At 43.1% G+C, this 13,097-nt stretch overlaps 1 protein-coding gene across 1 annotated transcript in view; it reads right to left on the bottom strand.

Moving 5' to 3' along the window:
- Positions 1-13,097, bottom strand: part of LOC107109217 (amine oxidase [flavin-containing] B-like) — a 65,574-nt gene that overhangs the window by 23,878 nt on the left and 28,599 nt on the right. Inside the window, exons 4-5 of the mRNA XM_015409784.1 lie at positions 2,524-2,628; positions 1,514-1,605 (exon numbers count right to left, since the gene is read on the bottom strand). Of these exons, the coding sequence (XP_015265270.1) occupies positions 1,514-1,605; positions 2,524-2,628 (197 nt within the window). The remainder of the gene's footprint in view (positions 1-1,513; positions 1,606-2,523; positions 2,629-13,097) is intronic.

Raw genomic sequence — 13,097 nt, 5'->3', positions numbered from 1 at the left:
CCCAGTTGTTTCCAGTCATAGGCATGAACTGTCAAAAGCCCCTCCTTAGGTGTAGAGTTCCTTAGGTGTAGAGAGGTTTTCCCCAGATGAGGGGGCCTTGGAAGTCTCAGTAAGGGCATGGTGCACCCTGGCTACATTCAGACTGGCAGTCTGGCCCAATATAGGCACACGAGGGGGCCTTGGAAGTCTCACTAAGGGCATGGTGTACCCTGGCTGCATTCAGACTGGCAGCCTGGCCCAATATAGGCACTGTTCACAAATGGATTAAAGGGACCTGGTCACACAGCCACAGCTGTCAGCTGTTTCCCACTCATACTCACCCCATCGTATGACAAGTTGGAACTGGAGTAAATAGCCACCACATAACATGTGGTGCTTTTGGTTCAATGTGCATTCATCACGTGTGGCTGGATGTCTGAACACAGGGGAGCGCAAACAGAATGGATTGGTGGTCTGAACCTGCAGATCCATTCCTGCCACTAGGGTGGAGGGCACATGCATTTAAAAAGTGACTGGGCAGCATGCTCCATGGCTGAGGTGCTGCAGTAGTGTGGATGCTTGACCATGGGACGTCCACATGGGTAACCCACAGCAGGGTGTGCTGTCTGGATTATATGCTCAACAACACTTTAAACTGGTACAATTAGCGGCGGCACCATATCGCACCAAGCTGCCAGTCTGACCACAGCCCCTATGTTATTTTTGGAATGTGCCCTAAATCAACTTTCTCCAGTCAACCTAGAATATACAGTTTATTTGCCAAACTGTAAGCAGGCTGACCCTAGGAAGATTTTACTTTCTTTCTTTACAGATACGTAATTCCAACAGAGAAGCAGATGGCTCTCTTTTTCATAAACTGTCGCCCTGAATAATATATTGCTTGAAATATATACAGTTTAGAAGAAACCATCTTATATACACAGTTTTGTGACATAATTCTTTTGCTGCACTTCAATCCAATATTTTGTCTAGTATGTCAAGCATTTTCATCCACACAGACTAACATTCAAGAATGCTATTTCACAGAAAGGAAAATTTGCTGTATTTGTCAATGGAAGAAAAATTGAGATTTTTGAAATTAAATTTGCAGTTCCCAATTCTGAACATAGTTAGTTTACAGTCTCACACAGAAAACCAAACTAGACATAGTTTTTTCTCCCCCCTGAGGTGGTACTGGGTGCCCTGGCCCAACGGTCATTGCCGTCAGTCAGAGAGCAGGCACAGGGGCCTGATTTCAATGGGGACTGTGGCACATGGGGGAGGGGCTTGCCTCCTGTGTTGTTTCTCCAAACTGAAACACCCTGGCGGCATTATTTGCCCCACTGGGAGAAGGCTGTATATGTATATCATTGCACATGCAGCTCTACAATAAAGCAAATAAGGCTCTTCCTCCAGCTGACACCTCAACTTTGGCCCTCATGGTTACTTCTCTGCAAAAAGTTTAGGATCTAGTTTCTCTCAGGTACGATTGGTATCCGCCTTTAAAACTGTTACACACAAAACCAGTCCTCACTTTGTCCAGCACACTTTGTTTATAAACTCCTGCATAGTCATTTTGTCCCATTCCTCTGCATGTGGTGCTTTCCAGGGAGCTTCACTTGGAATCTAAGAGAGAAGAAGAGTCATATGTCATAAGAACATTTTTAAAACCCTGCTGGATCAGACCACTTGTCCACCTAGTCTCCCACAGTGGCCAATCAGATGCATAGGGAGGTACACAAACAACGGTATAGTATAATTTTTATTGTGTTAACAGTAAAACTCTGTTAGAACACTGTTTGTCTATTTCACAGATCAGGAATCATAGATGAGACTGTATGTCTTGTCAAGGCAGGAGGCTGCACAATATGTCTGCAGAAAACGTTGGACTCCCAGATCCATCTTTATCCACAGCAGCAGCTGCCAAATTAAAAGGCTAACAGTGCAGTCCTTGACAGAGTTATACTCTTCTATGTCTGTAGAAATCAAAAGATTTAGAGGGGTTTAATTCTGCTTAGGGCTACACTGTAAATCCATTGTCGTTTTTTTTTAAAATACATTAGATGCCCCATCCTAAACAGGTTTGCTTTGACCTTCTCCCCCCCCCCCAATTATATATGTTTGGATGGGATGAAGGATTCTTATCCTACATGCATCTTAGATTTTTAGTTGGAAATAATTCCCAGGGGTGATGTGGAGTGGTGTGGTATAGCCCAATCTTGTCAGATCTCAGAAGCTAAGCAGGGTCAGTAATTGGATGGCAGACCACCACTTTGCAGAGGAAGGCAATGGCCAGCCACCTGTGTTTAATTACTCACCTCGAAAACGCTACGGGGTTGCCATTAAGTTGACACTTTATACAAACACACAATTCCCAGGGAGTTCAAAAGGAATTACACACAAATTAGTATGCATAGGATTGCATCCCTATGCAGAGATACTCCAGTCTAATCCTATGGCTTTCAATTGGCTTAGACTGGACTCTACATAGGACTGCATTGTATATCTTATAGCGAGAAATCTCCATCATCCAACAGGCCATACCTCCTTCCCCATTTCATCCATCGTCCTCCACAGATTATTGTAATCCAAATAAGCAATGGGATTCCACACAGGAGGGAAAGGGCCTTTGAAAGGATATGATTTGCCCTACAAGGTAAAAAGAAGAAGAAGAAATACTTGAGCCAGATTTTTAACTGGTAGCTTGGCTGAAGAAGTCATGAAATGATGTGAATCAAAATTATAAACCTCTTCCAGACCTAAGCATTCAAGAGTACAGACGCCTTCAACAAGTTTGTAAATTTTCAGTTGAAATCACATAACAAAAAGTAATATTAAGTCTCTACAGAGGCATATTTATGCACGGGTGTTTTCCCTCACTTTCACTGAACATGTCTTTTGGGTTTTCTTTGTCATTCTACATTGATTTTCCTCCCTTCAGCACTCAGTTTGCTTTCTGGTTGCTGTTTCCCCAGGTTTTCTGAGAGGGCTTTTGTGCCAATTTCCCCCTTGTTTCACTTCCAAGACAAAGGTAATTCAAAAGTGTACAGATTCCCTCAGATTTCCCCCACCTGCCCTTTTGCTGCCCCTCAAAGGTCAGTCCCTCCCCACATCAAGTTTGTTCTGCCCACTCTGCACCTTCCATCATCCTCCCCCCTCTCATTACTATACAAGCTCCATTTCCCCCTCATTTAAAAAATTTTTTTTGACAAATGGCATGATATGAGACTATCGCTAGTCTTGAATCGCTGAATTAAAAAATTACAATGGGGGGAAAGTTTAAAAGGAGCTGAGCGAGGTTTAGTTCCCTGCCGGTATTGACTTGAAAGGGAGGCAAACAGCAGTGTTCCCAGTGCAAAAAAAGTGCAAAAAAAGAAAGGATTTCAGTGCTGCATGCAAACAAAATAAAGGGGGAGGGGATCATCAGCACAGAATGAAATTGACATGAGATGTAGAGAGTGAGAGACACTGGGATGGGAAGCCTAAAGGTTTGAAAACACTTTCCTCTTTCATGCTTAGTGAACAAAGTGGGGGGGGGCGGCATTTTGGCACTCTCTGGAAGCCTAACATTGACAAGGCGACTGAGCCACATGGACCTTCTGCAAACCACCAAATTTAAGAATTGCTTGGGATCAATCCATTTGGAGCACAGAGGGCACAATCTACACAGGGCAGGCTCTAAAGATCATGACCAAGAGAATCACGAAGAGAAAACCAGGCAAATTTGCAAGGAAGGGCAGGAAATTAGTATTTAGTAGGCAGCTGCGCAAGGGCATTGGCGAAAATACCCCTATTTTTTTTTTCAATTTAGTGGCACAAGACTAAAAAAGCTCTCCCAAGCTTCTGCCAGAGGACTCCTCCCGTATACAAATTGTAGCCCTGTGCAAAGTGTGGTGGAGTTGCAGCCGAATTTGCACAGGTGCATGCGTGCACACACACCACGCCAACGATTACAGCTTGCAGTGCCAGTATCAGTGGGTTCCTCCATGCATTCTGTACACTGAACATGTTCTCCCATATTATGAGACTGTGTGACTCCCATTTTTCACAGTGGCCGATAAACACAGCAGAGAATCCCCTAGTGCTTGGCAGTATGGTAAACAGGGCTCCGCAGCTGCTTGTCAGCTTCAAAAAAAGTTTGGTCTGTTTCAACATCAAGTTTTCCCCCTTTACCTGTGGTCTTTTCTGCTCCCTTTTATTCAATAAACTAATGCTAAAATGCATGCACAAAAGTTGAACCACAAGGATTTAAATGGAAGGTGCTTGCTGGATGCTATTGTGCAGTTGTGATAGGGCAATTGTGTTTTTTATCATAAGTAACAATTTAGAAAATGTGGGTTTTTAAAATTGTAGCTGCAGAATAAATACACTGGAGGAAAAAGAATGGTGCATAAGGTGGGCACAAAATCCAAAGTCAAGATGAAAGGCTTACTGCTCTAAAAATCTGCAGTAAGATGTGTGTGCGTAATGGGCCAGCGATCTGTTACTCTTGCATCAAATCCCCTAAACTAAATGAAAGCTCTGAATTGTTTAAAAACTGTACGACATACATTAGTGACATAAACTGAAAATTAGGAATTGATTTCCCTTGTTCTATTCTTTTATTGTCAGAAATTGCACCTTGTGGTGCATTCCATCTCTCTTTAACTCTGGTTTAATGAGGAGAATTTCTAAAACCCTAATTCTGGGATTGACTTATGCACAGCTTGGCTACAAGCGTCATTTACTTTGTTTAAGTTGCTCCCCTTTGTCCCTTCTTCACTTAACTGATGCATGCATGTGCTTCGATAAATCATTGGGGGGGGGGGACAGCTTTGATGCCATCATTATATAATGAATGCAACAAGATGCAGCATGTGTTTTATTGAAGTGTGTACATGTTCCTGCACTATGGGTGAGAAGCTATCCCAAAAAACCCTTTGATGCACTCATACATGTAATTGCATTAAGATTCATTGTTGATGTGTTTTTTCAGTGTGCATAGAGTTGCCAACCTCGCGTTCTCCTACAATTACAACTGATCTCCAGACTACAGAGATCCATTCCCCTAGACAAAAAGGCAGCTTCAGAGGGTGGACTGTATGATATCATATCCCTGCTGAGCTCCCCCTCCCCAAATTCAGCCTTACTCAGGCTCTCCCCCCAAATCTCCTGGAATTTTCCATCCGGGAGCTGGCAAACACAAGTGTACATGTGTACAGCGGTAATCTAGAAGGGAAAGATACAAAGAAATCCAGAAACTCCACGGCTCCGTACAAAATTTGGAAATAAACAATGGAAAATGTTCAAAGTGTCTGTTCCACTTTGGAAACAATGCCTGGGCTTGGACCCATGGGAAATTTGTATTGATAGGATTTCCATCTGTGGAGAGCAATTTTCTCACATCCCCCCTCGTGCTGCTGTCCAAAATACTCACTGAAGTGCTGTTCTTGGGGGCAGAGATCTGCTCTGGGAAGGAAAAAGCAGCAAAAACTGCCTCTTTATTAGGGAAATTTTTTCACTGGATCCAACCCTAAGTCATTAAGAATTCTGAAACCTGTGGGTAGAGTGGCATTCAGGAAGTTCTTGGTTTCTTTTTCATTCCAGGTTCTGTTAGCCCAGATGCTTTTTATTGGGTTATTTCTGGACTATGTTATGAATAAAGCTTGATGCAAAGGGCTAATAAAAAGAGACTGTGTGATTCAGAGTTCACTTTGAGGGCACCCAGAGGAGAAGACCAGCTGAGATTGATAATCTGCTGAATTAACGTCGTTCCAGAGGTGTCCCAGTGTCTCCTGCTCATCGTGTGTGTGCAAACACAGGTTTACAGCAAACACAGAAAACTCATTAGCTAGCCCAGACACCTTGTCTCCAGTTGAGAGGCTTATTTCAGAGTCCCCCCTCCGCCAGACTACAATAGACTTCCATTCCACATGGCAGTGATGAGTCAGCGCTACGGTCGCCTCCGCACGTACCTCTTCCCCTCCCAGGTGCCAACGGTCCAGTTAATCAATAGATTGGAAATTGACCCCTTAGCCAATCCCTGACCTGTAGGGTATGGCCACTGGTGTAATCCGCCTGAGCCCACCCCCTCCTACTCGCAAGCAACTTTAAAACTTAGAACACAGAGTGGCCCGCTTTTCCTTCTCCCTTTTACCCACGCCCTCTGCCTGTCTGCTGTTTCCCCTCACGCCCAAGCTTGCTGTACCCAAAACCCTTACCTCGCTTTACATTCTAGTCTGCAGCTAGAATGCCACCCGTGTTTTCAGCCGGTCTGACTGCACGCGCATTCCCCTTTTCTAGTTTTTCTCCCCACCCTAATACCTCCAGCTGGAAGATTTAGGAGCCGAGCATCGCCTGAGGTAAATATCACCTACCAACGATATCCTGCTAATGTGAAAGTGCTTTACCAAATCTTTCTGTTTTTATCTAGCTCTTATGTATGTGTATGATATTGCATGTTTTGCTTAATATTCAGTAAACTAAAGATAATTTTATTCCTGTTTCTGTCTCTTCATTGAGAACGCAGTGGTGCAGCCCATCCTCCGTATACATTGACCTGAACCCCAATTATTAAACTGTTCCAATTGTCTCTCCTAAAGAGCAATTCGGCTAACAGTTCAAACAAACCTTAGCAGATATTTATTCTATTTTTTTTACTGCTGGTGGGTCAGCTTCACGGTTTCACAAACAAATACAATAACCTTAGACTGTTCAATTAGCTGCTTTTGATTTACACTGTGTAATCTGCTTTGGGTCTCAGTGAGAATGGCAGACTCTATAAACACAGTGAATAAATTAAATAAAGCAATTATGTTAGATGGTCAGATCTGGCTCTGGCCAAATCAGCATCTTATTGACCTTTAAACATAAAAACACCAAGGGAGAAATGACCAGGGAAAGTGAGACAGCTCCATGCAACTCATAGAATGTCCTGGCCTTTCTGGCCTCTCCCTTTCTTCCATTAGCCAGGCCATGCTTGGTTTTGGACACACTTCAGAATATTCCAGCCAACATATTTGCTCTGAACATGGCAAAGAACCTGGTAGAACAGAGCCTCCCTTTCCTTGGACGAGCACATTTTCTCTGCTTTTAGAGTCCCCTTGGCTTGATTCCTAAATGAATTAGAAGTACTTCAAAACACAACCCATAGTCTTGTCTGCAGAAAATATGTTCTGGTGAAAGCTGTTTATTTGCTCAGGGAGCTGACTGGAGCAGAAGCAGCCTGGCTGGTTTTCTGAGGGAACAGAGAATTACAGCAGCACTGGCAGGTATAGGATGTGGGGGGGAGGGGGGACTCCACTGCTCTTCCCCATCCCAACAAATTCTACCTCCCACAGCCAGTTTTTGAATGGCCATTTTAGAATAATTAGAGAATCCTTTATGGCACAGCAGCAGTCGCTACAATCTACATATTCCAATAAAAAGGATTTAAACTAGATTAACCTCCTTGTTTCTATCAATGCAGCTAAATTGCCTTCCATTTGTTGCCATAATTGGATTGGCTTACTTTTGTACAATATTCAGTTTTAATAAGTATTTAATAAAGTGTTGGTTAAATTGGCAAAGTAATTTGAATGAGCTGCTTCATAAGCATGGTAATCTGATTTTCAATGTTAATACATTGATCATGATATGAATTGCTTGGTAGGAAACAATGTGGATCACTGTTATATCTCATTTTATTTAGCAGCTGTAACAATAATCTTTGATTAAAGGTAGGCACGATATTATTTAAATGAGCAGCCATTGCAGAGTATATCTGAGGTCAGCATGTGATGTCAAAAGCAACTGGTGACTACAAATATCAGCTGGATAATGCACATGAGAAACATTTAAACTTTATGCTAATAATGTCTGAAGAAATCAAATTCAAATGGGAAAGCTATACTTTGAAAGGAGTAATCTCAAAGCAAAATCACTGCAGTAAGTAATAACAAAGAGGGCGTGCTTGTATTGGAAAAGACAATACCCAAACAGAAAGAATGAGATAACATTTTACACCATGGACAGCATGAAGATATAATGGTTCTCATTTTAGTAAACAAAGAAAATTCTTGTAAAATATTTCAGTCCTATCAGTCTGGCAGCAGACCTATTTTTGAAATGGAAAGTGCATTGGTCATTTTAGTAGATGACCTTGGCCAGAATATCAAGAGAGAGGGGGGGTGCTGACCTGTTTATTCTCTTGGATCTCTCAGCAACTTTCAACTCTGTCTATTATGACTGACACCCTTCTGAGTTGTTTCTCCAGGCTGGGAGTTGGAGGGACTCCACTGCAATGGTTTTTCTCCTACCTCTCAGGAAGCTCCCAGAAGCTGATGATGCGGGACTGTTGTTCTACCCTATGGAATTTGCCCTAATTTTTTGGTAGGGTTTTAAACTTGCCAATGTGCTCTCCAGTTGATCTTAAATATTATGATGGCACATAGAGGAGGTGGGAGAACTTGAAGTAACATTATTTGGACTGCACTCCATTAAAGGGGAATCAACCTTTACAACTAATGGTGAAATATGTTTCTGGCTGTAACAGCAACTTGGGATTCAAAGTGAAGCAAAAAAACCCAACAACCCCAAAAACCTTGAAGAGCAACCCTCTGGTTGCTAACCATGGTTACTGAGCAGAATTGCCAGGCCTGTTAATCAGTGGAAGACTGTGGAGGTGGGATTACTAATCTTTGGTTATTAAGTAGGATTCACAGGCCTGGCCTGGTAATCAGTGGGAAACTGGGGAGGTGGGACAGCAAGAAGTCACTTCTGGGAAAGGGATACTATGTCTCTCCAGGAATCACCAGTGATTCCTAGAAAGGATTAAAGTCACTTCCAGGTTTTCCTTAGAACTGATTTCTACTACTGATGACACTTTTTTCTCCCACTGGCTGCTGGGGTGCTAGCAGGCAATGCCCACTGGGGGCCAGAGATCTCCCACCCCCAGTAGGCATATGGCAACCCCATCAGTGACAAACATTCCAACTTTCATTGTCCAGCATACTAACACACAGCTTCAAGCAACTTACTTGCCAGCACTTTCCTCAATTCACAGTGCAATTCTAAGGAGAATTACACCCCTCTCATTCAAGTGTATGGGCTTTTAAAAGTGTGATTATGGTTAGGACTGCTCTGTAGCTCTGGGAATTGTAGCTTTGTGTGGTGCTAATGACCTGTTAAATATTGCTAGCAACTTCATACAACTACAATTCCCAAGATTCTTTTCTGGGAAGCTATGATAGTTGGAAAAAATTGAAACTCATTTCTGGGTGTGATTAATCACTTCTCATATTACTGCTGCCCCAGAAGATAACTTGCTTGATTCCATATTGTGGCTGTTTTATGCGGTATGCCATTTGTATATATTTACTGTAATCACACAAATCAGTCTGTGTGATTTCACAATTGGGCTTTCTAACATTCTTTTGGCTTTATTTCTGGTCACTGTTGAAAGACAATCAAGTCACAATGCAGTAGAGCAAGTGAAGAAAAACATTTTTATATATGCTACCATGAATTCAGCTACAAAAAACATCTTATCCAATATTTCAAAAGTTGAGAAAAACCCCAAGAGAACGGTGACATTCCAGGTCACTTTAAACAGATGAAAATGAACAGTTTCATATTTTCCCTTTAATTAGACAGATGTGTGAAGAAAAGCTCAAGAGAAAAATGGAAGCAATGTAATCTAGTAATTTAAAGTCCATTTAAACTGTTATACTCTGAGCTCTGCCAAGGGAAATGGCCATTAATTTTGGTGAAGCAGGTTGGGAACTTGAATAAATCACACTATTTAACTCTTACACATGTATCACCAGCATTATTGCTACAAAGGAACACTACAAAATCTGTTGCCTTCCAAGATAGCAATCACTTACTTTGCAGCTAATTAAATCCAAATGTAACAGCAGTCTCACATATTTTATTCATGAACAAGAAGCTAGCAAATAAACATTTCAATACCGACCATCAGTTCCAGACTAGAATGTGAAATAAACAAAACCTAAAATGAATGTAACATCTTTATTCACTGATCTCAGCCAGATCTATATATCTAATAGCCAAGTTGCCCCCGGAGTGCAGATCGCTAAATCAGCGCTCCGGGGGCACTTGGGGGGGGGGAGGTTTGTGCACACGTGGGCAAGTCCCCACGTGTGCACAAAAATGCTAAAAGTTGAAAAAAAAATTGGGGGGATGTTTAAATCCGAAAGCGCACAGAACGCTCTGTAGCTGACCTCGCCGCCGCCGCCTCCTTGTAGCCAGCCGGCCGGGCAGGCGGGCAAGGGGAGGACCGGCCTCGCCGCCGCTGCTGAGCCCGGCAAAGGGGGGGGAGGACCGGCCTCGCCGCCGCCACCGCCGCCGCCTCGGGGAGATCGAGCGGGGGGGAAGGAGGAGACTGAGCTCTTCCCCCCCCCGCGAGTATTGCGGGTCCCCGTCTTGTAAACATATATTTTCTAATAATGTGGATTGTAGCTTTGGTTGAATTTTTAATAGCTACAAAAAATAAGGGAGGAAAACATCAAAAAGTTACTCTCCATTAAGAAATTCATTTTTATATATAAAATCAATCAGGTAGGAAGCATGTATGGAGCAAAACATATTTGGCTTTGAAAAATCTTCAGATTACCATACACACTATTGGGGTTAATAAAGGAAGATTAGAGATGTAAAGTTCTGACAGATTTTGAAGCCATAAAAATCCATTTTCAGGGGAGAAAAGTAAATTTGAAATATATGCAACATTCTCCTATCACATTTAAACCTATACTGCTGCTCGAATAACATAAAATAATCATTTATAACAGCATGTGATATTGAACTAATTGGCCTACTGGTGCAGGGGGGAACTTCTGCTCCACTCCTTGGCTACTGACCTATGGGTCAGTACTTCATATTTCAATGTACTCCATATGTTGTTCCCCATGCTTTTCAACATCTACATAAATCCTCTTGGTGAGGTCACCCAGAGATTTAGATATGGGTTGCTAGGGTTACCAGCTCTGAGCTGGGAAATACTTGGAGATTTTGGGGGCAGAGCTGGGGGAGGGTATGGTTTGGGGAGGGACCTCAGCAGAGTATAATGCTATAGAGCCCACCCTCCAAAGCAGCCATTTTCTCCAGGGTAACTGATCTCTGTTGTCTGGAGATCAAGTGTAATAGTGGAAGATCTCCATGCCCCACCTGGAGGTCGGCAACCCTAGTTTCACCAATATGTGGATAACACTGAGTTCCACCTCTTGTTTCCAGTGGTCCTATGGGAGGCTGTGGAAACATGGGACAAATGCCTGAAGGCAGTTTTGAGATAGGTGAAGGCTGAGGCCGCAGTGAATTTTCAAATGATCCTAGTAAGCTATTCAAAGGTTCTGTACTTACAGCAACCATCAATTCAAAGCCACACAAAACCTTTCCTGCAAATGTATTTATTGATCCTGGTATAAACTGAATAAAATCTGCAATAGTTTGAGATTATCTCCAACATGTGTCATTGTGAATATGGTCATTCTTCATTATTTGGTATGGAGTCAGGTATCAATTTATTTAAAACTAGGAGTAAGGCTCGTTGTGGGAAGAAATACAATGAGCTCTAGAAAGAGAATACAGGTGAGTGTCCTGTCTGTGGTGGCGGAGGAAGGTGAGCCATGTTTATTTCATTCTGCTTAGCTATAAGGCAGGGCTGTCTCAAGTCATTTTGCTGCCCCAAGTGGGTAGTATGGGAGGAGAGCCGCATGGTAACAGGTATGGTTCCCTCCACCCCTGACTTATGTTGATTTGGGGCTATGCAGTGGCAGCTAAGGTAGAAAAGCATCACTTCCTATACCATGTTTTCTGGGTTTGGGAAACAGTTCTGCAGCCATTTACATGGTTGCCAACTCTGGGCTGGGAAATACCTGTAAATTTGAAGGGTAAAGCCTGGGAAGGGGAGGGTTTGGGTTGGGGAGGGACCTCAGCAGGGTATAATGTGATGGAGTCCATTGCCCAAAGCAGCCATTTTCTCCAGGAGAACTGATCTTGGTCATCTGGACATCAGTTGTAATAGCTGGAGATCTCCAGGTGCAGCCTGGAGGTTGGCTTATGTTAATTTGGGGCTATGCAGCGGCAGCTAAGGTAGAAAAGCACCTCCTCCTACACCATGTGTTTTAAGTTCCAAGGGTCTGGTAAGTGGTTCCATAGCCAATTACATGGTTACAACTGATCTTGGACATCTGGTGATCAGTTGTAATAGCTAGAGATACTTATGGGAGGGCCATGTTTGTTAAAGGACTTCAGTGAAGTATAGCGTCATGGAGTTCACCCTCCAAAGCAACCGTCTTCTCCATGAGGAAAGATCTCTGTAGTGAGGAGATCAATTGTAGTTCAGGGAGATGTCCTGGTCTTCCCTTTCCCCCAAGTCCTGTTTAACAGTTTAACACTTCATCTGACTCCCCAATTTAATGCAATTGTAGAATAATGTTCAATTATATATCTTGAATGTCTTAGATTTAAATTAACTCACTAAGCTAAACAGCTTAACCAGCTGAGCTAACATACTAATGGATTTGATATCTTGGATCTGTTTTCACACTTGCCAAATAACGCAGTTTCAATCCACTTCAGCGACTGTTTGCAAGTGGATTTTGCCATTTCACCAGTAAAATCCAGTTGCAAAGTGCATTGAAACTGGATTGAGAGTGTGTTATTTATTGTGTGTGAAAGCACCACACACATGAAGCTGCCTAATACTGAGTTGGTCCATAAGTCTATCAAGTAGGGTTGCCAGCTCTGGGTGGAGAAATACCTGGAGAATTTTGGGGTGGAGCCTGGGGAGGGGGGGACCTCAGCGGGCTCCGATGCGATAGAGTCCACCCACTAAAGCAGCCATTTTCTCCAGGGGAACTAATCTCTATTGCCTGGAGATCCATTGTAATAGCGGGTGATCTCCAGGCCCCACCTGGAGGTTGGCAGCACTACCATCAAGGTTAGTACTGAATGGCAGAGCCTGGCAGCTCCTCAGGCACTGGTGGAAAGAAATAAGCAGGGGGGATATCTGCATGCCAAGCAGATATTCTACCTCTGGCCATGGCCCCACCCCCATGACAACCCTCCAGCACAAGCAGAATTAGGGTTGCCAAGTCCATCTTCCACCCCCAGCGGGGGACTTTGGGGGCATTCCT

Source organism: Gekko japonicus, unplaced genomic scaffold, assembly GCF_001447785.1.
Source record: "Gekko japonicus isolate JY-2015 unplaced genomic scaffold, Gekko_japonicus_V1.1 scaffold4, whole genome shotgun sequence".
Taxonomy (NCBI): Eukaryota; Metazoa; Chordata; class Lepidosauria; order Squamata; family Gekkonidae; genus Gekko; species Gekko japonicus.
The sequence above is the reverse complement of the archived record's forward strand: the minus strand, read 5'-3'. Positions and strand labels throughout refer to the sequence as shown.